General features: G+C 56.9%; 1 protein-coding gene across 2 annotated transcripts; it reads right to left on the reverse strand.

The window, feature by feature from the left end:
* Positions 1-795: 795 nt before the first annotated feature.
* TRMU (tRNA mitochondrial 2-thiouridylase) lies at positions 796-23,835 on the reverse strand. Of its 2 annotated transcripts, none has more exons than XM_054506704.2 (11): positions 23,679-23,835; positions 20,551-20,716; positions 16,653-16,759; positions 13,098-13,220; positions 9,562-9,734; positions 8,088-8,141; positions 7,938-8,004; positions 6,542-6,642; positions 5,121-5,265; positions 4,735-4,817; positions 796-1,117 (listed from the first exon to the last, which is right to left on the reverse strand). In XM_054506704.2, exons 1-11 carry the CDS (start codon positions 23,758-23,760, stop codon positions 1,022-1,024), a joined length of 1,197 nt encoding a protein of 398 aa, XP_054362679.1. In that variant the 5' UTR covers positions 23,761-23,835; the 3' UTR covers positions 796-1,021. The 2 variants fall into 2 exon arrangements, with proteins under 2 accessions (XP_054362679.1, XP_045728286.1); XM_045872330.3 differs by having other exon boundaries at positions 796-4,229.
* Positions 23,836-25,023: the final 1,188 nt, after the last annotated feature.

A 25,023-nucleotide genomic window follows, 5' to 3' on the forward strand; every position in this document is an offset into this window, starting at 1 on the left:
CAAATTTTCCAGCTCTTTTAGACTCTGAGGATCCCCAGGCAGGCCGGGGCCCCACCCCCGAGTCCGACCAATGACTTCATTTTGCTTCAGATGGCCAATTGTGCGGAGGGACAAAGCCACGGCCACGCTTCTCAGTGGTTACCAAGCTGTTTTTTGGAAGTTCGTACTGAGGAGCGGCCGCGCCTGGCCCGCGGTGGGCAGTCGGCGCGGCGTGGCCCCAGGGGCCGTGGCGTGGGGCCAGAATGACTCAGACGCATCTCGTTCCAGTGTTGCCTTTGTTCTTCAAATCAGGCGCCCAAGTACGGGACTAGTACAGCTGCTTCCAAGTTTGAGAAACCATAAAATAGGAAGAAAATCAAGTCAAATGTGAAGATTTCCGCACCGTATTCGGATGGAAATGTGAGCACTGTTAGGGCCACCCGGGGAACAGCAGCTGCGAGGAGTTCTGAGGCCACACACCTCACACGGGAGAGAAGTGAGACCCCGGGTCCGCATGTGGGAACGAATTACAAATGTGCCTTAGTGGGTGAGGGGCCTTCTGAAGACAGAAGAGGGTCTTCAGATGTTTACCCCGACGAGACCTTTTCTAAGTAAAAAAGTTTGAATACCCTAGAGTCAGAAGCCCCCACCTTTGCGTCCTCACTCTTCTGCAGCTGGGTCCTGCCCCTTGGGGTGCGGTTTTCAATCTGATCAGAATTGTTACCAAAAAACAACTGTCCGTTTTATTAAGACAGGAAAATACATTGTAAACCTATTTTTGTGACTTAAGACTTTATGAGAAATGAGACACTGGAGTTTTTTTAACAAACGTCTATTTATTAATGTTCGGAACACTGGAATTACAACACAAGAGAAGAGTCTGCAATAAATTAAGATTTCCGAATTTGTGCTTCTGCTGTGCTGTTCCCCCCGCCCCCCTCCCTGAGGACAGGCCCCGGGGGAAAGGAGCTGTACTGGAACTTTGTGTCCACCCTCCTGATGCAGTCGGGACGAGCAGGCCATTTGGGGTTTCCCGGGATCTTTAGCTCTCACCGTGTGTACAGCACCAGCCCTGGGCCCTTACCTCGGGATCTGGGCACGTGGGGCAGTGGCGGGGCCTGGCAACGGGGGTGCCCATCTGGAAAACGGGGACAAGGGGACACATGTCTTACTCCTCAGCTCCAGCCCCTCCGGCCTGCCCAGGGTCTCCTGAAGCCCTAGAGTTGGCCAGCATGGGGCAGTGGGAGGGGCCAGAGTCCCAGCTCATGAACTTGGCCCCCTGGCGGACAGTTGACGCAATGCACAAAGTGGCCTCGCGCAGTTGGCTGGTGGCCTCGGGCAGGGGGAGGGCAGGCTGTGCCCACCAGAGGGAGGGTGGTGCCGGCGGCTGGAAGGCTGCCATGGGCCCCGCCACAGGTGAAGCCTGGGTGACCCGAGCGGCCGCCGGACCAGCTGGGGGCCTGGCACTGGGCTGGCAGGACGGGCGGCCTGTGCTGGACGCTTCCACCGGGCTGCCCTTCCTCCCTGTTCCTGCTGCCGTTTCCCAGGGTCAGCCTTGCACGGAGCAGGGTGGGCGTTGGGGGGCCTTCGCAGCAGGACAAGAGGCCCAGCCACCAGGGCAGTGAATCGGGAACCCTGAGGCCGGGGAGGCTCCATTCCATGCTGCCCTGTGAGCTGGCCGAACATGGGCGGGGTTCCAGTCCCTCCCTGCCTCCACGGCCAGCCTCGCCAGCCTCCACCGCCTGGCACGACCTGCAGAGTGATGCGGAACAGTGGCCGGCCTCCTAGCCTGGGCAGGGCAGGCTGAGCCCCCACCTCCCAGGGCCTCCTTTATCTGGACCAGCTGCCACGTGGCAGGCCAGAAGGCCCGGCCCTGGATGCTCGGGCCCCCTACCCGCTCCTTCCAGCCCCGGAAGCCCCCTGCCAGGTGGGGAGAAGGCAGACCCAGGCCCTGGCTAGTGTAAGGAGCGGGGATGGGGATCCTGATCGTCACTGAGGGGGACCACGTTCATCCTGCCTCTGGAAAGGGGGGCTGGCAGCTAGTTCTCAGCCCCACACAGTGGCCTGGTCTTAAAGCCCCCAACGGTGCAGCCTGTCACCCCCTACACAGGGTCCCACTAAACCAGCGGTGGGGCCCGGCCCACCTCGTGCCCTTTGCCCCCGGCTGGCGGGGATGGGGTGCAAGGCCGGTCTCGCCGGCAGGCGGCAGGCAGCACACCAGAGCCGAGGCCGGTGCCAAGCGGTGCCAAGCCCCCTTTCTGGCTGCACGGGGGGCGGGGGGGGCCGCTCTGCTCTTCAGAGCACTGCGTGCTGATGCGTGGGGAGATCCGAGGGCAGCAGGACCCCATCTGGACAACAGTCTTAGTCGTCCACCCTCCTCCCGACCCGCTACACGGGCCTTACACTTGTCCGTGCCCGCCACCAAAGCCAACCCCACAGCCCACGTGGCCCCCGTTCCCTCCCACCTGTACCTCAGGGGCCAGAGGGATTTTCTGCTCAAACCACCTGCCTCCCTCCTGTTCAGAAAAAGTCCTCCTCCCACTGTAGTGCTCTGGGGCCGCGGTGCCCGTCACCCCACTTCGGGCTCCTCCCTTGTGGTCTGGGGCCTGTGACCTGCCTCTGGGGGTGGGGAGGGGGCCCCTGGATGCCTGGCACCCAGACCCAGGGCTAGCCCTGTCACCACCAGAGGCCTCGAAGGCTGGGGGCCACGGGACGACTTTCCCAGGTGCTCCTCCAGCAGCACCGTGCCTGGAGGCCTAGGCCACCTCTGGTCTAGAACCTTCCATCCACAGGAGGCAGGGGACATTTCTGGTCCCCACAGAAGCCTGGCTCGAAGCATTAGGAATGCGTTGGGTGTGAGGCTAGTGAGAGAAGCAGCCCGAGCTCTGTCCCCAGCGCCCAGCCCCCACCCTCAGGGCAGGCGAGCCGGAGGCGGTGGGGGCATGCAGACACGGGAGGCCTTCCCCGGAGGGCCAAGTTCCTGCCCGACCCAGACGCCACCCCCCAGCCGCGCAGGCACCGAGGAGAGGAGACAGAGCCCGCGCCTCGGCGTGCTGCCCGCAGCAGGGCCTGGCGGGGCCCTCACCGCGCACGGAGGCGTCACTCAGGGACTCTGCGGGGCCACAGGGTGCCGCCCACGGCACAGCGGGCCCTGACCGCCTGCCCTCTTGCCACAAAAGCCACACGTGCGCACACATCATGCCGGGGGCTCAGCGCCCCCCAACGCTCCTGCGGGGAAACCCTAAATCCCCGATGTGATGGTGTGAACAGAGGAGCTCTTTGGGAGGCACTTGGGTCGTGAGGGTGGAGCCCCGGGGGATGGCACGGTGTGAGGCCCCAGAAAGACCCATCGCCCCTCTGGCCGTTGAGGACATAGCGAGAAGTCGGCCATCGGCGAACCACGGCCGAAGGCACCGGGGGGGCCAGACTTCTGGTGAGTAAGCTGCCCCACAGGGAACACCCGCCGAGCCCCGCCCCACTGGGACGAAGGCCCCTCAGGCCTCCTGGTTTCCCTGTGACCGCAGCCAGGGCACCGGGTGCTCTGCAGGGGGAGGGATGGCCTTCGCGCAGCCGGCCCCCTCACACACCCGCACTGAACCCCTGCGGGCCGGGACTAACTCTCCGACACAGGTGGGGGGAGTGTGAACGGGGCAGCGGGGCTGGCGTCCCTCTGCCCAAGCTGTGCACCGGAGGCCTGCTCCCTCCCCAGGAGAGTCCGGCAGGCTCTGTGTCCCAGACACTCGTTTTATTGGATGCAGGCCCTGCAGCCTCCTCCGCAGTCCGCCTGTGTGCTTGCGGGTGGGAGGCCTTCCCTGGGGCACGAAAGAGCAACTCTGCAAGCGGGGCCCTTGGGACCCACCCACTCGGCAGCAAGTCCTTCTGGCCAGAGCACCAACTTGGAGAAGACAGGGCAGGCCTTTCTGGGGCTCTCCCAGGCTCGGGAGGCTTGCTGGAACCCTGGCCACCTGGATAGAACTGGGGTGGCAGACTCAGCCCAGCTCCCCCGACTGCTCCACCCCAGGCTCTGCTCCTCCCTGTCTGCTCCCGGGCGCTCGGCGGCAGCTCGGCCTCCTTCAGGGCGCGGGGCCCAGCAGTGGGCCATTGCCGGGGCCGTCGCCGGGGCCGTCGCCGGGGCCCTCGGTGGCCACTCTGGACTTGCTCTTGCCCTTCTGGAGTATGTAGGCAGATGGCCCCAAGCGCAGGATTTTCCCGCTGCCCAGACACTCATCCCCTTTGTAGAAAACGGCAAACTAAAAAGGAAAGAGGCCCTGTCACCACAGTGGGCCCGGCGCCAGGTGCCCACCAGCAGCCAGGAGTGGGGGCCCGCAGCTGCTGGGCTGGGGGGACGGGGGTGGGGGGCGGGGGGCCGACAGGGCAGCTGGGCCCTCCCAGAGCCAAGCAGGAGCGGGTACTACTGGTGTGGCTGGGAGGGGCACGCCGGGTGCAGGGGGGCACAGCTTCCACCCTCACTGGCTGTGTGAGCCGCGCACCCACACCCACTCTGCCCCTCAGCCCCCGACCCTGTACACTAGGTGCTCCGGTGGGGAGGAAGCGCGGGCCCTCCTTCCAGAGCACGAAGCCCACTGGCTAGAGCTCCCTCGGCCACACGGGCCCCGGCGAGGGGCAGCTGAGCACATGCCGAAGCCCACCTCGTGCACGAGGCCCGGGCTCCAGGCCACACGCGGACGTGGCGTGAGGCCCGGTCCCCCCTTCCGGCCGGGCTCCCCGCCCCCCTCTGCAGCACGGGGCACTCACCTGTCCCGGGGCCAGGGCCCGCACAGCCTTCACAGCCGTCACCCACACGGTGCCGTCTTGATTGAGGGTCAGCACGCAGGGCACTGGGTGGAAGAGAGGGGTCCTTGGCGGGGGCACTGGCCTTTCCACGTGCGGCCAGCCCCAGGCCTCGCCCCCCGGGGGGCGGAAGGAGCAGCAGGGGCCACAGGCAGAGGGGCTCCGCACCACGGCTGCTGCCAGGCCTGCACCTCCCGGACGCGCCTCCCAGCGCCGGCTCCCAGAGAAGGCGGGCGGAGAGGGGTTGCGAGTATGTTTTGCAACCTCAACAGTGGGGGACGCTCCCGCCCCAAGTCTAATGACTGCTCCTACCCTGGGCCTCCTCTGAAGGGACCCTCCCGCTCAGTCACCTAGCGCCATCTGGTGGCGGAACCGGAAGTGGCACTCCATCATTTTGTCCCGGACCAGGGCGGCGGGCGGCTCCTCCGCGATCCAGTGCACGCGGCTGGTCCGCAGCAGGTCCCTGTACAGAGCCGGGTGGTCTGTCCGGGGGGCCTGCGGGGCGGGACGCGCAGGTCAGGACACAGAAGGCCTCAGCGGAGGGGCCCCCACCCCAAGCTGCACGGCCGTGCTTCATCAGTAGCAACCCCAACAGCAGCTGGCTGCTGGCCACCGTGTCGGCCCCAGAAACACACGGGGCCATCCCACGGCCTCTGCTCCCTGTTCTGCACAGGAGGAAACTGAGGCACAGGAGGGAAAGGGTCTTGTCACGGTCCCCAGCACTCTGCGTGCCGCACCTGCCCGGGCAGGGCCCACCACGCTGCTGGCCTGTCTCAAAAAGGTCACCGCAGGAAGCCCATCAAACACCAGGTGGCCAGGGAAAGAAGGGACAGTGTCGGCTCCCCGGGGCTGTGCTGAGGCCATCTGCCTCTGAGGCCCCTGTCCCCAAGGCCCACACAGGGATACCCACATGGGGACAAATGTCAGGTGATGACCCTCCTGATTTTTCTCAAAGCAAGAGACACCACTGAAATTTTACACAAAAACCACTTTAATTCATGCATGACCACAATCCCTGTCCAGGCTGTGATGCCCATGGCTCTTCTTGGAAGGAGATGTCCCAGAATCAGTAGGCGAGGTGTGCTGGCCGCTCTGCCTGTGTCTAAGAGAGGGTCCTCCAGCTCTGCGAGCGAGCACCCTGCTCTCCTAGGGCAGGGTCTCTCAACCTTGGTATGACTGAGATGGGAGGCCGGGTCGTTCTGTTCGGGGGTGGGAGCTAACCTGTAGGATGTGAGCAGCCCCCCGGCCTCCACCCATCAGATACGTAGGGACACTGCCGAGTGTCCCAACGGGTGGGGGTGGGGAGGCAGGGCAAACTCCCTCCCTTTGGGAAACCCTGCTCCAAGAGCCCAGGGATGGGCTTCAGGGTCACAGGGGTTCAGGTCACTGGCCCACAGACGGCTCTGGTCCCGGCTCGGCTGCTTCCGTCTGTTCAGCAATGGCCTGCTGGAGCCATGGGCCAGCCCTGTCCTAAGCACTGAGGGACCTTCGGCCTCTTGTGTAAAAGCAGAAAAATAGGATCCATTCATAGCCATCAATGTCATGATCACCAGAGTGGCCGACGTACAGTAAGACCCTGGTAAGTACCTTCAACAAAATCCTTCTGGTACCTTGGGGGCCAATCCCAGGAGGACGCAGAGGGAAGGCAAGGATGGTCCATCAATCACTGCTGTTCTGTAGGGCTCCACCAGCCCTGCCTGGTCTCACAGACACTGCTGGCTCTGCCAAAAACAGACCTCCGTCACCTGTCTAAAAGGCCAGCCCGACTCACCACAAACACGTCGCCCTTGGTGCCGTCCTTCTCCACCACATACCAGGGCTCCCGTAAGCCGCCTATCTTGGCTCTCTGGCCCAAAGTATACAGGAACCAACCTACGAAAATAATGGTTTCTCAGGGAGCTGGCACCAGCTCCATCTCAAACACCATCCCCCTCTTAATGGGGAACAGAGCATGGGGAGCAGGGGGCAGCAGTCGGGAGGCCACCGAGGAGTATCCAGAGGGGCTGTGTGCTCCCACCGCGAGCCTCGGCCCTGATCTTGTCTGGGCCAGGTCTGGCTGCACCTCGCACCCTGCCAGGAGCCATGCCAGCTGCCGGGCCACCTAAACCATCAGCTGCAGGGACCACTCTTGCAGACCGTGGACGGGGCGTCTTTCAAAGCCCTAAGCCCCCTCCTGTTGAGCCTCCAGGAGCCCCTCTGACGGACGAACCGCACGGGGGCTGTGGCATCACTTCTCTATGCACCCCCCGACCCCATCCCAGAGGAACAGCCCTAGCACAGAGGGGACAAGCTGAGGGGATCTCATCCTGCTGGAGACAGGCTGGGAGCACCCTACAGGCCTGTCCCCAGCAAGGTTGCCCCCTCCTCCCGTCTCAGAACGCCTGGGGCTTCTCTGCTTGGCTCCCCAGGAGCCCAGGACAGCCCAGTCCAGCTCCCCCAACAGGAAAGAGAAGCCATCTGCACAAACTGGACTGGGGGCTTCCAAAGAACCATCTGTGAGACCATCTATGCCTGAATACCAGCCCTTGTCCCCCCAGCAGGTCAGGCACGTTCTGGGTCAAGACCTACCTGGTCACCAGCCCCCAAGGGCTTCTCCGATGCCCCGAGGGCACAGGCCCACCACTCACCAACCCACCATCTGTCCTCCCACTGCACTGTGAATGTTTGGGCCTGATTTGTCTGTCGCAGCCTCACCACACCAGCCCAGGGCAAGTTCACCCCCCCCAGCAAATATCTGCAAACAATCAAGCAGCACCCCAAGTGCCACACCCCTGCCTTATGGGGACACTCTCTGGTCCTGTTTCTTCTTTGTCCTAGATCTGGAAGCTCACGTTCTGAAATCAATTAGTCATGCTTCTTTCATCAGGTGGACCTTTCTGTGTTCTCATGTTTTCTTTCTCTACGGTGAGATGGTAATTTTATTTGCAGGGACACAGCACTCAGAGATCAAGGTCTTTCTGAATCGGAGGGCATCCCTCTTTATGAGCTTCCAGGCTTCACGGAGACCACGTACAACACTGGCCACTCGCTCGTGCCGCCCGCGACCCCCGCCCACAGGCTTCTCGGACTCACTCGTGGACGCGGAAGGAATTACAAGCTTCTTGTCTGAAACTCGCCCCACAACTCAGGAAGTTTAGGACGAAAAGCAGCCCGAGGTTGTGTCTCACCTTTGTGTGTTCCCAGAACTTTATTGTCTTCTATAGAAATAAATTTACCAGGTCGAGGCTGTAAATACTGAAAAACAAGCATTTCCTTACTAACGGATCCAGGTCCAGAGCAAAAATGTGGCTCCATTCTTTTGCTCAAAGAACACTCACCTGAAGGATGAAATTTTCAAAATTTCTTTTACCAACGAAACAGATGCCCATGCTCTGAAACAAAAGGAAAGCCGACAGTGAGGACAGTGAACAGGCAGGAGGTGTCCGCACGAGAACAAGCCAGTGGCGGGAGGACAGGAGGCTGTGCACCCCGGCCTCCCCGGGCCTCCCCACACTCCCGGGCCGCAGGCCTGGCTTTCCTCAGCCAGCACCCACAGACACCAGCCGCGCCCCACCAACGGACCTCGAGGGGTTTCAGAGCATCTCGAGGGGTCTGCTTCAGGCCCCCAACCCGGGATCTGGTGAGTAAGCAAGGCCACCCCACGTCTACCCCGGCAGGAGAGAGCGCCAGAGCTGCGCGGGCCCTTGGGACCACCGTCGGTGAGCCGCGAGCCGGGAAGGAGAGGAGCTGGGCCAGAAGCCGAGGCATCCGCAGGAGAGTCGGAGGAAGGAGAGGACTCCCTCAAGGTGATCTACTCTAGCTCAGAAGACGCGCTGGAACGCACGCTCCACCACCGTTCCCATCATACGGAGCGCTCACCTGCCCTGCTTGTGTGTCTGAGCTCCCAGCACAGAGCCACACCCAGAAACCGAACAGGTAAACAGAGGGACAGACATGATGGGTGGATGGATGTGAGAAAGGATGTCTTCCTTGGGGACAATCACTTGCTGATAAAAAAGCAAGGTCATGCTCATTCCCGGGAAGACAAAAATGAAGCAGCAGCCTCAGCTGAAGGTGACCCAACCCCTAACGTGGCCCGACCAGACCGAGCCCGCCGGGACCATCCTGTAGCACCAGACCCCCGCCACGCTGGCTTCACCGTCATTCCAACGCCCAGGCTCTTCTTACCTCACAGCCTTTGCACACGTCTTCCCACTATTGGGACAATTTCCCTCCAACCCCCTTTGTGACACTAAATCCTATTCATCCTGAGGCCTTACGTTGGATTAAATGTTAACTCCTCGGAGCCCGTCTTTTTACCGTGGTATGTTTCGTGTCTGTCTCCCCCTCCTGTGACCTCCGTGAAGGCAGGAATGAGGGACCCGTGTGCTCCTCGCCCTATCCTCAGGGGCCAGCAGCACGGCACCCAGTACAGGAAGGCCCTCGACAAGGAGGGGCTAGACGAGTGTGTGAAACGGCAGATCTGCACGCAAGCAGCGACAGAGCCCTGGCTGGGGCGTCTCGGGGCCTGGTCCTTCCTGCCCCGCCCTCCCCTGGCAGGCTGGGCCAAGAGCACCCCAACCAGCTCGCCAGGCTCCTGTGAAAGCTGCTCACCTCAGAGCAGGGCCGAGGAGGGGACAGAGGGAGAAATCGCATCTGAGCGGTTCTCGGTATGTCAACAGCACGTCCTACCGCGTGCGTGAGCTGGGCTCTGTCCTGAGGTTGGCTCCTGGGGAGGAAGTGCCCAAACAGGGCCCCGCTTCCCCGCAGACCATGGCCATGGTGCCGCGAGCGCACCCCCCTCGGTCCTACCTCTTTCTTCTGAAGCACGTGATGGAGTCTATTCTCAGCAGCTATTTTCTTGACAAAATCTTTCGTTAGCCCCCCCAGAGGGAAGAGGGTTCTCCTCAGGGCATCTTGGGAAACCTGGCTGAGAAAGAAGGTCTGGTCTTTAAAGCTGTCAGCTGCTTGAAGAAGTTTTACCGCTGCCAAGAGTAAAGAACAAAAGATGTTGCAGGAGTAAACATAACGGTACTTGGCTCTGAATCACATCCTTCTATTAGATTACCCCTGGTCTGTCAGAAGCAGAAATCAATACTCAGAAGCAGACCACTAGGAAAAACAAACAATCCCCCTGCTTCAGGGGAGGAAAGTTCTCACCCCGAGTTTATTTGCTGGTAAGAACAATTTTACGTGATCAGGAAGCTTATTCCAATTCCCACCGTGGGTCACAGTATTTTACAGACTAAACACCGCACACCCGCTCTGAAGAGGGGACGTGAAAACAAGCCTAAGATACATGCAGCCGAGCGTGAGAAGCTGGACGAGAGGACCCCCAGAGAACCCTGGGACAGGGGGTCAGGGGCTCCCCACGCCCCCCACCTTCCCATGTCCGACTCCAGCCGCAGTGCCTCTCAACTGGTTTCCTTTCTCAGGAAAGCGGGTTTCGTTCAGAGTCACGTGGACCTCTGTCCGACCGCCCCGCGATCTCCCGTATGCCCACCTCCACTGTAAAGAACTTCTGCCTCAGAGGCCACGGTGCACAGGTGTGACTGACCTTGGCCCTGTGACACTGGATCAGAGAAGGCCCAGCTCCAGCGCTGGGCCACATCAGACCTGCCCGGCCCGTGCCAGGACGGCCACGACTGCAAGCACCAGGCTCCCCAATGTCAAGTTCAATGAGCCACGGGAAAGCCATGGGGGCTTTCAGTACTGTGGCTCCTTCCAACATCCCTTGGATGCAGCGCTAGGAGAGGCCACCGCACGGCACCCTCAGAGCGTGCTACGTGTGGAGGGGTCCACACGACACACGTGCGCCTGTCAGCTCGCACCGTTGCGTGTGGAACACGGGCCCTGGGGAGGGAACGCTCGCCACCCGTGACCTCAAACGTGATTCTCACTTTAGCCATAGGAGGTTTCATTACCCCCATTTTACAGACGAGGAAACTAAGGTTGAGATCGTTGAAGAGGCTCCACAGAACAGTGCAGGTGTGGCTTAAGTCCTAGTCCATCCCTTCCTATGTGTAGAGCAATGCGACCAGCCGAGAAATGGAAAATAGCCAGTCATCAGGCAGGCAGACTCGTCTGCCCAAGGCTACTTTTTGTTTCAAAAGGAAGCCCAGTCAAGCAGCACGCATGGAGGCCTCAGGACACAGTTTAAGACAGACTCAAAACCTAGGGCGTCTGGGCGGTTCAGTCGGAGAAGCGTCTGCCTTCAGCTCAGGTCGTGATCTCAGGGTCCTGGGTCGAGCCCCACATCGGGCTCTGCTTCTCTCTCTGCTCCCACTCATGCTCTCTCTCTCTCACTATCTGTTGCTATTTGTCTCTCTCTCTCTCAAATAAATAAAATCTTTAAAAAATACATAAATATAAATAAATAAATAAAACAGACTCAAAATCTTTTTTTTTTTTTTTTTTAAGATTTTATTTATTTGACACAGTTAGCGAGAGCAGGAACACAAGAAAGGGGAGTGGGAAAGGGAGAAGCAGGCTTCCCTCGGAGCAGGGAGCCCGATGTGGGGCTCGATCCCAGGACCCTGGGACCACGACCTGAGCCGAAGGCAGATGCGTAACGACTGAGCCACCAGGTGCCCCAGGAGGCCGGCAATCTTAAACCATGGAAAGGAACACGCTTCAGGGGCTTCATTCACACACTCTCAGAGCTCTGTCCACTGTCAGGCTGGCGCCGCGCCCCCTTCACACGGCTGAGCCTGACTAGGCGGCCAGGCCAGGGCCCAGGAGTGCCGACGAACCCAGGCGGGCTCTGCGCTGCCCCGTGTGCGCTGCCCCGCCTGCCCTCTGCCCAGGGACCCAGGCCCAGGCCAGGAGGCCCTAGTCCAGGTCTCTAGGGCAACTAAATAAGAATTAAATAACAAGCTCTCGTGTGCCTAGAAAACATGCTGAAAACAACGACACTGTTGTATTCCTACCACAACTACACATTCAAATGACTCAACAAGACATCCGTCAATGTGATCAGAGAAGTTTCAGAGCACCTATTGGCCTCGCATAAAGGTCCAGAGAGCTCTGGAAGGCAAACCATTTTCTAGGAGATAAGCATGTCTATTCAATATGGAAATAAATCCTTTAGCCACTCAGGACCCTTAAATCCGTATTTACTTGCATTCTGCCGCGGAGTTCCCAAGTGGCAGGACTCCGCATCCTTCCTGACACGGAGAGGCTTGCCGGCAGAGCGGTGCCAGGGAGTGGGAGAGGCGGCTCCCAGGAGCACCCCGGAGGGAGGCCGAGGAAACCCGTCCTCTCTCCCCGCATCTGTCCCTGAGGCCCTGGCGGCAAGCCCGGCGGCTAGGGGCCCGGCGCCCCACAGGCAGCAGAGGGAGACCTTCCCACCAAGCAAGCACTGTCCTTGTCTGTGCTCAAGGCGGGAAGGTCATCTGAGCGCCCTCTGCTGTGAAAACAGGGGCGGGGACTTGACCTGGGCAGCCGAGCGCCTGCAGCACCCTCGGGGCCCCCGCAGCACAGCAGACGACTGCACGACCAGGCTCGGTGACACGGAGGACAGAACTCGACTGGGGCCTGGCCCAGCAGAAAGGGCACAACTATGGAGCTGGGCCGAACTGGGCTGAGAGCCAGCGCTATGGCCGCATGGAGCCCAGTCAAATGACTCCACGCCTCAGCCCCCTCCCCTGTGAAGTGGGGCGAGCGCATCCAGCTCCACGCCCAGCGGGGCCAAGCGGCACGCGTGCCTGTCATGGCCGTGCTCAGGGGAGAGGGGCAGGGGCCGTGAGGCGGGCGGTCAGCAGGCTGACCCTCCGGCGATCCCACAACAATGGAGATTTCTTGCTCAGACGTGGCTCTGAGCTCCCTTCACAGTGATGTGAGTTCCTCTCTTCTACACACAAAGGTACACCGGACAAGCGAGCAGCTTCCCTGCTGACAGCTGGGCATCTTTCTAGAAAGGGGGAACTTGACTTCCTCTAACGCCGATAAACTGATTTATACCCATCATCTCTGTAAACACGCCTTCCAGCAGGCCTGTCAGGCTCCAGCGACTGGGTCACGCTGAAGTACACACACCTCAGTGTCGGGCCCTCAAGAGCCTGACGGTAAGCGACAGGGCCTGTGAGCCCTCCAACTATCAACAGGTATGTCCCCAATAGCACAAGAACCTTCGAGTCGCTAGCAGAGTGTGAGGAACTGGGTAAGAAATCACAGATGCAGGCTCCAGCCAGGCTCTGCTCCCGATAACTGTCGTTTCCAAGACCAGCCAGCCAGTGTGGAAGACACAGACGCGGCGGCCGCGCTCAGACAAGGACCCGCTGCCACGCTCCAAAGCAGTCTCCTCTGTGCACCCATCCTGAAGGTCTGACCCGGGCGCTCTAACTTACCATTTCTGACTTCAAATCGATTTCTGAAAAGCCCTTCTGGCCTCCTCATGTGCTTCTGCTGAAAGACTTCCTCATCCTCCAGTGAGGTTCTGGCGTAGTGACCCGTGGCAACTGCGTCTGCTCCTGTCAGGTTTTTAAAGACACAACATCAAGCTTCAGACCCGCATGGGTGGCTATGGCCACCTCGGGCCTCGGGAGCTCTCAGAAGCGGGCAGACACCAAGCCTTGTGTGGACGGCCCGCGCCGATGGTCCAGCTCCCTCTCAAATACGGAGGTCCAGGGCATGGAGGCCGCCCCCAACGTTCTGATCAAAAGTGGCCTTGAGCTCTCCATTTACGCGGGTACAACCTCGCTACAAGGTTTCACTGCAGCTTTATGATCCTTTCAAAAGGTAGCATCCATCCCCTCATTCACTCTAGCTTAAGGAAACAGATACGCACACAAAGATTTAAGTGTAAAAAGCTCATTTCAGTGTTTCCTATACTAAGGAAAATTGAGAACACCAAAATGTTCACCACCAGGAGAACATAAAGTTAAAATGCCACTGCCCCAAGAACAGCAACACTTACGAGGAATTTTTCATGATGTTGTTAAGTAGGGAAAAAAATACAGAACACTACGATCCCACTTTTGGGATCGTAGTGTACAGAAAAAGATTTAATGTACAGAAAAAGATTAAGAAAAATATGAGAAAGCCCATTCCTTTGATTCTGGGAAGTGAAATGATAGGTGATATCTCCCTATTTTCCCTCTGCTGTCGTTTTGAACTTTCTCTAATAAACACACATTATTTCCACCGCAGTAAAGGACCATCCAGCATATTCCATTTCTTCTCTCCCCTTTAAGCAAAAAAGCGAAAGAACCTAGGAAGGCACATACAAGTTCATAACCTTTCCCTGCGTGAACATTTCAGATATTCAGTGCTGCAAGAGACCTGTTCCTGGAAGGGGCAGCAAACTGAGTGTGTGCCTCACCCACCAGACTAGCTCAGTGTAAGACAAAAGATGCAACGAGAATTAACTGTTGAGGGCGCCTGGCTGGCTCAGTTGGAGGAGCTTGTGGGTCCTAATCTTGGGGTCACGAGTTCAAGCCCCACGTTGGATGTAGAGGCTTACTTAAAAAAAAAAATGAAATAACAGTTTTACCTATTAAAAAAAACAAAAACAAAAAGGGAAGTTCTAGTAATACTGGTCTGCCATGGAAGCCATCGGCCACAGCTAAAACAAGCAGAAACCACCTCTGCACAGGAGTGGGCGCCCCCGTTTGCCACATGCATTCCCCACCCTGAGGCAAATTCTTACTGGGAAGGTAAAAAAAAAAAGAATTAACTGTTGTATATGAACTACCAGAAAACGCACATTTGGAAACACACTATTGTATCCTGATTGCTTTTCAGAGAGGAAAAAAAAAAACCCTCCTTAAATCTATTTCCTTAAAGAACGACCACTTACACTGCCGAGCATCGAGTCCCTCTGGGAGAAGCCCCAAGATCTCAGAGTCTAGGTTTCACGTACTTTCCCTCTGTGCTGCACTGCTCACGCGGGAATTCAGACGTGGAGACACTCCCTGTACAAACTCCTTCCGAAGCGACCCCGACAGACGGCCACCTAGGGCTGGCTCCCTGAGAAGCTAAGGCAACCGGGAGCCCCACTCTCTCCAGAGGGAGGTGTCACCCCCTCCCACAGAGCTGGCTGCACCCCTCCCAAGTGCGGTCCTTCTCCTGCACAGCCAGGCTCTGCCCTGCGTGGCAGGCACGCAAAGGAGGCCACTCGCCGGGCACAAGGACCCCCGGTAACTGCTCGGCTCATCCGAGGTCCTGTCTCCTAACACCCAAAACCAAAGTCACTGCCCAAGCCATGAGCCTGTCACTCCCTTCCTGAATAAACGGGGGCTAAGTATAAGCCCCCCAGACGTGGCCCCCCAGAGCAGGGCAGGTGCCTTTCCTTCCTGACACCCCCGAACACCAGGTCATGCCAGACCGCAGGCAGCTGGAGCCCCAGATCTGCTCCCCAGCTCGGAGTATGACCTCCCTCGGAGTATGACCTCTACCAATGCTCAGTTCTGGGGTCAGTCATTCAAACGCACCCAGTCTTCTGGAGCCTTCGTCTGGCAGGTGTCAATGTGGCCTGTGACCCAGTGTGTCCCCTCCCCAGCGGCAGGGCCCTTGTGCACGGGGTCTGCAGGCCTCGTGGGGGCCCGCCTCCATTGCTGCGGCAGAGCTGACCGGACAGAGCAGCCGACAGTCCTGGGACGCCACCGGACCACTGGCACAGGACGGTCGCACTAACGTGTCTGGGCACATGGCCAGACGCGGCAGGGTGAGCCGCACGGGACAGAAGCAACGGAAAGGCCAGAATCGGGAACTGCTGCGAGGGCAGGGCATGGGAGTGGCCGCAGCGAGCGAGGCAGTGTCGGGGAGCCCTACCAAGCACAGGGATGCCCCAGCAGGCAGACGGAGAGGAGAGAGGAGAACCAGCAGGACAGACAAAATCTGCAGGCAGCTGTCAGTAGGGAGCAGGGCCTCGACGGGCTTTGAGAACAGACCACTAGGGGCGCCGGGGGTGGGGGGTGCTCAGCCAGTGAAGCGTCTGCCTTCCGCTCAGGTCCTGATCTCAGGGTCCTGGGAATGAGCCCGACATCCGGCTCCTTGCTCGGCAGGAAGCCTGCTTCTCCCTCTTGCTCTGCCCCTCACCCCCACTCGTGCTTTCTCGCTCTCAAATAAAAAAATCTTTAAAAAAAAGAAAAAGAAAAAGAACAGGCCACTAAACCATGGCTTCAGATCCTGGGAAAGAGAGGCCCAGAATCCAGAATCAAGTATAGACCCAGACCTGTTCTCGGGGCAGAGCAGAAAGTCACCTTGGGAAGCAACATAAGACGTCTCACCAGGACTAGCAAAAAGGAGGACTAGCAAGAAACCGAATGCCGACTTTCCTGAGCTCTAAAGAGGGCTCATGAAACTTCCGCTAAATATAACTCTGCCAGGAAATGGAGCTGCTCTGGGCAAAGCTGGATCTGCAGGCAAGCCCTGGTGGCCCCACTTTGGGCTCTCTGCCCGTGACCCCTTTGTTTCCTCAGGACGTTCTGAACTTGGTGCTCCTGAACCCACAGCACGGTCCCCACACCTGGGAGGTCCACGATGAGGAAACACTCCCTCCTCCCTGTGACCCTGTCATTTGCATATTGCCAGAAAATTCTTTCTTACTGAGGAAAATACAGAATATGATCGTTTTCACTACTTCTTTTCCTTCTGAAGATAAAACTGTTCACCAGCATTTGGCTCCTGGCTACCTCTGAAAACCTTATGATTTTTTTTTTTTTTTTTTTTTTTTTTTTTAATTTATTTATTGAGAGAGATAGTGATAGAGAGCATGAGAGGGGGAGAGTCAGAGGGAGAAGCAGACTCCCTGCTGAGCAGGGAGCCCGATGTGGGACTCGATCCCGGGACTCCAGGATCATGACCTGAGCTGAAGGCAGTCGCTTAACCAACTGAGCCACCCAGGCTCCCAAAACCTTATGATTTTAAAAAGATTAAATGGAAATAACAAAATGACTTACCGAGATTATCCACAGCATAATGGAAAAAACAACTGAACTTGATGTGCTTGTTGCAGACTATGTCAGGATTGGGAGTCCTTCCTTTTTCATATTCACTTAAAAAATCACTGGAATAGAAGAAAAAGATTTTCATTCCTAAGTGTGAGACATTCCTCAAAAAAATAAATCCATAGGGGCACCTGGGTGGCTCAGCCAGTTGAGTGTCTAGCTCTGGATTTCAGCTCAGTTCCTGATCTCGGGGTTGTGGGATTGAGCCCCGTGTCCGACTCTGCGCTTGGCACGGAGTCTGCTTGAGATTCTCTCTCTCTCTCTCCCCCTTTGCCCCTCCCCCCACCCAGCTTGAGCTCACGTTCTTTCTCTCAAATAAATAAAATCTTTTTCTTTTTTTAAAGATTTTATTTATTTGGCAGAGAGACACAGTGAGAGAGGGAACACAAGCAGGGGGAGTGGGAGAGGGAGAAGCAGGCTTCTGCGGAGCAGGGAGCCCAATGCGGGGCTCGATCCCAGCACCCTGGGATCATGACCTGAGCTGAAGGCAGACGCTTAATGACTGAGCCACCCAGGCACCCCTCAAATAAATAAAATCTTTAAAAATAAATCGGTTAAATTACTTGAAGTTAGCTTCTCCCCGTCTTACCAGAGCTACAATCTTCTATAAAACGGGGGAGCTTCATTAGACAGCCATGTCAGTGTTTTCAAGCATTAGTGTAAAGCCAACCGCACTTTCCATCTGAATCTCTGATAACGGACAAAGCCGGACAGAAAGCCAGGTACCGCCTGCCATTCCGGCTCCGCAGCCGTTCCGGCTCCCCAGAGGCTCACAGGGTGTGCGGGGAAGGGATGGGATGGACTCACTCAACTCCAGCTTCCCCTAACTCCACCAACAGAGGAAGGCTTGGGTGAAGAACATGCGGGAACCAGAGCAGGAACCCTATGATCCTGAGCCACCATTCTGGGGTTCTATTAGCAATTCCACAGTCCCAGCCTGGGGACCCAGGTCACTGGGCGAATAAATGTACCAGGACTGGTACTGATACTTTTCTAATGTGGCTCCCACACGTCTAAGGACCAGCAACATCCGGAGGTTTTCAGGGCGTCAGGCAGCCTAGCTGACCCAACTCTGTTCTAACGGGCTGGCTGACTGGACACAGGAGAAGGATGGTTAGGCAAGAAGTTCATGGTCTCAGAGTATTCACTTTAGGAGGATTATGATGACTGTTCCAGGAGTTTAAAGTGAGTATTAAAGGGGAGTTTAAAGTATTAAAGTTGGAGAAGCATGCGACTCTCGATCTCGGGGTAATGGGTTTGAGCTTTGAGTGGATGTAGAGATCACTTCAAAATAAAATCTTTAAAAAAGAAAAAAGTTACAGGGTATATTTTGAGTATCTGTGATCATTTTTCATTGCACCTAAAGCTCTACAATGGTTACAAAGAACAACGCTGACCAAGAGGGTCACATTATGAAGGCAGACCAAGAATCGGCACAGGGTCATAGGTCACACATGTATCTTTAAATCCAGCAGGCAATGCCAAACTGTTCCTACCACCTCTTGGTCCTCTCAGGAAGGGAGAACAATTGTGTTACTCCATATTTCAACTTTTTAACTGTTAGAAAATTGTCAAGAGTTTCATTAAACTCTTGCTTTACTCTTTCTGTGTGTCCACAGCCCCCAGAACGTTTTCTATATAACAAGTACTGAATGAATGTTAAAGAGGTTGAACGTTTCCACTGGCTTATGAAAATCATGTCAACCATTTCCCAGACGACTTAATGAAGACAGATCAGTGGCATCAGCAAAAACCACAGAGCACAGCCTGTTCGGTGAGGGGACAAATCCCATCTGCACCCCAGGAGGGAGAGGGCAAGCAGAAAGAACATCTGCACTTTGACCCTTGAAGGCCAAATGGGCCTTGAACAAAAGAATTCAGAAGAAATCTCGGAGCTAGAAAGTGCTATCAGAGCGGCGAGCGTTCAGGGGCTCCTGGGTGGCTCAGTCGGTAAAGTGTCTGCTTTCAGCTCAGGTCATGATCTCAGGGTCCTGGGATCAAGCTCCGCATCGGGCTCCCTGCTCAGTGGGGAGTCTGCTTCTCCCTCTCCCTTTGCCCTTCCCCACACCTCGTGCTCTAAAATAAATAAAATGTTAAAACAAAAACAAAAACAAAACAGGTGAGCGTTCAGAACAAAAAGCACAATCACAACCGTCCCCACAGGCAACCAGGATGAAACTAGGGCAGAGGGCAGACTGGACAGAGCCTGCCTGGCCTCAGTTAAATGTGAGTTAACCTTCAATAGATCATATTCGCTCACACACTTTCCAAACCTAGCAATAAAGGGTGAAGTTTAAATTCGCCTGGATTTCTTGCTATCACCTTAAACCCTGCAGTACTCAAAGGAATTCCCAAAGCAGCTTTCCCCACCCACCCAGATTTGAAGCTATCCCTGACTCCTCTTTCTCCCACTCCTACACCCGTCAGTTACCAAGCCCCACGGCACCGCTTCCAAAGTAAGACCCGGCGGATCCCCCATCAGAATGAATGGACGTGCTTGTCACAGTGCAGGTTCTGGGGCCGACATCCCAGGCCCCATGCAGGTGGGTGTTCAACAAGCACCCTAGCCGACTCTTCAGCCTGACATCTGCTGCCAATGGGCCTGTCCTCTGGGGCCCGCCACAGCCAGTCCTCACCCCCACTCCACACTCCCGTCATCCCCACCCTCTAGCAGCAGCTTCTCCCTAGGTTCTCCACCTCCAATCTTCTCCCATAACTTACCCTACACTTGGCTACCAGATCGCTCTTTTCAATAATACAAATCACAAGAGTTACATTTATTGCCAGGCACAGTGCTGACAGCTTTATCTCAACTCTTTTAATTCTTACAATAATCCCATGAGGCAATATCCTCATTAAAGAGATGAGAAAAAAGGCTTAGAAAGCCAAGTGCATTGCCCAAGGTCATGCAGTAAGTAGCAGGATCAAGACTGGACCCACGGATTTCCTGAGGCTAGCGCCTACCCCACACCTGTGCACATCGCTGCTGCCCGGGGCACCTTCGATGGACACCCACCGTGCAGAGCCTAGGTGGGCTCCCCACACCCCAGAGCAAGCAGCCTTCCTCCACGGTGACAAGAGTCCAGCCAAAGCTGTCAACGCCCCCCCAAAATGATGGGCATTCCTCCTCTTCACCACTGCTCTTGCTACCCTGTTTAGAAAATCTCTACCTCACTATTATTTTCAAGAGCAGATCCAACTTCACCTCTTCCATGAAGCCCTCCTGACTGCTCCATATGACACATTTCTCCCTCCTCTGAACCTGCAGCATTTTAATGAAATCACTAGTACGTCTTACATGCCGCTCACCACTGTTACCTCTTTTGAAGGTAATGTCCTCCTCCCCCCAGGCTGCAAACCCCTGCAAAATGGAGCCACAGCTTATTCGCCTTTGTGTCCCCAGATGCAGCACTGTGCCCAGTACAGAGCAAGCACTTAAAGGTCACCATTGGTATTTGTTACATTTTAAAGTCTTTGTGTTTCGTGTTTTCATGAGGCACCAAGGAGGGGGGACCTCACCTAATTCTTTTTCCCAGAAGCCCCTCGTCACTGACCCGCACAGGGATCCCTGCATGGCACCTCTCAGGGAAGACCTCAGCCTTAGTTCCCTCACCCAAAGGTAGCAGCAGAAACAACTCCAGGTTCATGAAGGCATTAAGGAGACGTCTAGCAGGTGGCACCGTAAGGAAATATGAGGCCGGTGCTCTGGGATCTCCCATTCACGGTCTCCAGCACCACTGCCCAACAGCACTCGCCACGTGTCACTGGCCCGGCCAACTACGGCAGTCATTCCCTTGGGAAGGTGGTACAGCACATCAGGAAGCCTTCTGCGTCTCTGAACTGGACCCACCTGAACACGTCATTCCAATACTCCTTCACATAGGACACTTGGTGGAAAGGGATGTCTAGGATCTGGCAAACTCTATAAGCATCTTCACAGTCTCTGTCAGCAGTGCAAACTCCATGTTCATCCAGCATGTCCCAGTTCTTCATGAACACCCCTGTCACTTGGTAGCCTGGGGGAATGAGGGGACACGAATTGGAGTCCATAATCAACGCGGGGTGAAAGCAGTTGCTGAGTTCCCAGCAGTTCCCTGACACGCCCCACTCCCGCACCACCATCCGCCAGTTCACCTAGCAATGCCTGCTTTGCTACATGGCCTTCCAGGTGACTCACATCCGAGTGCAAGCCACCTGACTTGCTGGCTGGCCCAGAGGCTCCCTCCCCTACACTCCCACAGCCCTTGTACACGCCTCCCTCATCACAGCGCACTGCGGGACTGCAACTGTTGGCCTGTGTCCCCCAGGTGAGCAAGATGGTGTATTTTCATCTCTGTATCCCTACCCTGTGTCCGCACAATGCCTAGCACGTGGTAGAGGCTCAGCAAATGAGCGCTGAATGATGGAAGAGCAGAAATTCAACATTTTTCAAAGCAAATAAAAACCACCATTCAGTTATCAAAAAAGTAAACTGATTTCAAAGACTGTTTCCAATCATCTAGAACTTAGACTCTAAGTCATCAGACAAGAACACAATTAAAATTTGGGCTATTTTATTATAAAGGCTGTACTAACTATGTATTTTATGACCTTTTTTTTGGTCCTCTTCTATTGTAACAAAGTACCCAACCAAATACTGGAAAGACCAACGTTAGCTTTGCCTCATCTTAGGGAACCACTCAGGTGCCTACCCTGTGGGAAAAGTGTTTGAGAAATGTTTCTTAGTGGGTATGCTCAATGTAACAAAAGCATTTTTTGTTATTTTAGGGACTTTAGACTATGTTTAGACTGTGCAGAGCCCTTGCAGGTTCCTGATGAGGTGTGTGACATGTTTTGAGAGATGTGGCAGACTAGCCGTGGGCAGACCAGGTATACTACGTTTACTCTACAGGAAGGTCAGCTGTCCCTTCTCCCCAGGACCCAGACGACCACTCCGTATTCCGGCCTTCCCTGGGGTTTCCTCCTCAGTGGGAAAAGCTGATGGACTTAGCAAAGGAAAAGCAGTAACTAAGAGGGTTTTTTTTGTTTTGTTTTATTTTTTTTTTTTAAGAGGTTTAATAGAGTACTCCAAAGAACAGAGATGCAAAGTCAAAGCTCTACCATGCCCCCCCTCCCCCCTCCGCCCTAGTTCATCAGGCCCTCTCCCACTCCACTTCTCTTACAGGCACACCACACTGGGCTCTGCTGGGCTTGGTGTTCCAGTCTGCCCCCTTCAGCAATTCACGATAGCGTGGACTTCTTCAGAGAGCAGGGACTACACCTCATTCAACCCTCTGTCCCAGTGCCCTGCACAGAACAGGAGCTAAAAAGGTCCTTGTAGAAGAGACAACCCCAGGGGCGCCTGAGTGGCTCAGTCATTAAGCGTCTGCCTTTCGGCTCAGGTCATGATCTCAGGGTCCTGGGATGGAGCCCCGCATCGGGCTCCCTGCTCCGCGGGAAGCCTGCTTCTCCCTCTTCCACTCCCCCTGCTTGTGTTCCCTCTCTCGCTGTTTCTGTGAAATAAATAAATAAAATCTTTAAAAAAAGAAGAGACAACCCCACACACAGCTTTCAAAATCTCCTCTTCTATAACTTCAGCCTTCTTGTCATGGAGATGGACCCACTTATGCGCACAGGGTCAGGCACTCCAGGATGGGACCTGAACTTTCCAGGGGGCACAGGATAGGACCTGCACCTCCAACAAGAATAGGGAAGCCCGCGATGCCAAGGAGAGGACCACGCTTTTCCTTTGCTACGTCCATCAGCTTCTCCCACTGAGGAGGAAACCCCAGGGAAGGCTGGAATACGAGTGGTCGTCTGGGTCCTGGGGAGAAGGGACAGCTGACCTTCCTGTAGAGTAAACGTAGTATACCTGGTCTGCCCACGGCTAGTCTGCCACATCTCTCAAAACATGTCACACACCTCATCAGGAACCTGCAAGGGCTCTGCACAGTCTAAACATAGTCTAAAGTCCCTAAAATAACACCTTCCATAATCACTGTTTTCTCCTTTCTCCAGCCACCTCCTTCTGTCCAAACCCAGCCAACACTTGTATGCCTCTGACCTTCTGCTCGAGCTGCTGACTCTGCCGGGAGCACTTTCCTCCACAGTTCACGCCAATTCTCTGCTTAGTGAAATCCTACTCTCCCTTCAAGTCTCACCTTAAACACCATGACCCTCTGTGATGCTTTGATTCTCCGTTCTCAAGTTACAGATGCTTAGCGTGCCTACATTTTTTAAAAAGATCCGAGAGAGTGAGGGCGCACACACGCACGCGCATGAGTGGGTGGGGACGAAGGGAGAGGGAGAGACAGAATCCCAAGGCGACTCCCCGACGAGTGCGGAGCCCTCGCCGGGCTCTGTCCTAAGACCCTGAGATCGTGACCCCAGAGGGAATCAAGAGTCGGAGGCTCAACCGACTGAGCCACTCAGGCACCCCGTGTGCCTACATTTCCATTTAGAAGCTAATAACCACTGTTTTCGGAGGGCCCAGCATGTGCTGGGCACCGGGACAGAGGGTTGAATGAAAGCTGGTGCAGGCTCGTGTCAGCTAAGCCTTCCGGTAACCCGGCGAGGGGCGCGTTCCCTCCACTCCACGAGGAGAGCGGAACTCGCTCAGGAGCCTCTCATCCGCCCCTGCGTCCCAGGTGTTCACAGCGGAGGGTGCACACGTCACCCCGCGGAGGCGGCCTCACAAGGAGAAGCGACCACGCGCGTGGAGAACGGAGCTCAGCTCGGCTCCCGACCGCAGGCTCTCTCCAGACGCCCGGGACGCACGCTGGCCTCCGGCACAGGGGCGTCGTCCGGGAACGGAGCGCACGACGTTCCGTGGGCACTTCGGCCGCACGGGCCCCGGCAGGACCAGGCCCGTCCCCGGGGTCAGCGCAGACCCCGCCGCCGCCCCGGCCAGAGGGCCTCGGGGCCCCCAGAGTCGGGATGCCCCCCTCCACCGCGTGGGGAGCCGGGCACGGCCGTAGTCCCCGAGAAGGGGTCGCTCACCTCTCCGCCTCAGCAGTAGCGCGGCCACGGCGCTGTCCACCCCGCCGGACAGGGCGACCACGACGTGCCGCGCCGCCTGCATCAGCTCACCGCCAACCTGCCGCGGCCTCTGCCGACGCTTCCGCGCCGCGCCGGAAGCCCCGCCTCCGCCGCGACGACGCAGCCCGGCCGGGCCGGAAACGTGCGATCGGGCGCCGCGCTCCGCCCCCGCCCGGGCTGCCTCTCCAGAGGCCCCGCCCACGCCCCCTGCGCGCGCACCCCTGCCCGGGCTCGCGGCTGCGCATGCTCGCGCCGCTCGGGGGCGGGGTCAGCGTCAGCTTAGGTGCGCGCCTGCGGACCTGCCTACCGCGGGCAGGGCCCGGGGGTCGTCCCCGAGGGTGTGCGGCGAGGAGCTGGATTCTAGGCGAGGGGACCTTTAAGCAGGGGAGCGAAATGATCACATCCAAATTTCGAAAGCCTTTCCTGGCTGCCCTGTGCAGAGGACGAGCTGGGAGCCTGGTTAGCAGCCCGTGACGGCCACGTGGGGAGGGGGTGCGCTTTCAGGTCGACTCTGTAGCCTTTGCCTGCGGGAATGGATGTGGGGGGATGAGAAGGAGGGTGGAGGGCTTGGTGTTTCTGTCTTGCGGACTATTCCCGGAGGAGGGAGTGGCCCGCCGGGTCAGCTGCAGCGGGGCAGGTGCCCTGGGCCATCACCATCCAACCGGAGATGTGGCTGTTCTGAATGCTCGCGCGCGGGAGCGCACGCGTCGGGCAGCGGGGCAGATGACCGAGGGCAGGCACGTTCCGCGGGAGGGGAACAGCAGAACCGGGAGACATTCGCTGGGCCTAAAGAAAGGGGGGGGGGGGTAGGAGGTGATGAAGGCAAAGGAGGAGGCCCAGATAAGAAACCTGGACGGAGCAGAGGCGGCCGGCTGAGGGGCTGGGGGAGGGAACGGGTGGTCAGTGCGGAGTGCCAAGGCAGGGGATGGCACGACTCAGATCAGGAGTGCCCCGGGCCCCAAAGCACTGAGATTTGCGCTGACGCCAGAAGCTGTGGTCCGCACAAGCAAAATCAGGCATCCTTTTAAGTCAGCGATTCTGAACTTTCTTCACTTCAAACCCGGTGTCACATTTTCCAGGGTGGCCCAGAGGACACAGCAACCTACACATAGAAAGCATAAAAAGAAACCTCTCTAAACAGTTTTTATCTTTGCAACGTGCCATGTACTCCGTTATTTTCCATTTGGTTCTCTTTCATTTTTAAGAACCGCTGTGCCCTCCACTAGATTGATTTCATGTAGAATTTGGACCATGGTTTGAAAGTGCAAGGGAGGAGGTGCCTCAGCAGATGCAAATAGATGGGAAT

The sequence above is a fragment of the Mirounga angustirostris genome, unplaced genomic scaffold (genome assembly GCF_029215605.1).
Source record: "Mirounga angustirostris isolate CCGP_5_RB_7025 unplaced genomic scaffold, mMirAng1.0.hap1 SCAF_5, whole genome shotgun sequence".
Taxonomy (NCBI): domain Eukaryota; kingdom Metazoa; phylum Chordata; class Mammalia; order Carnivora; family Phocidae; genus Mirounga; species Mirounga angustirostris.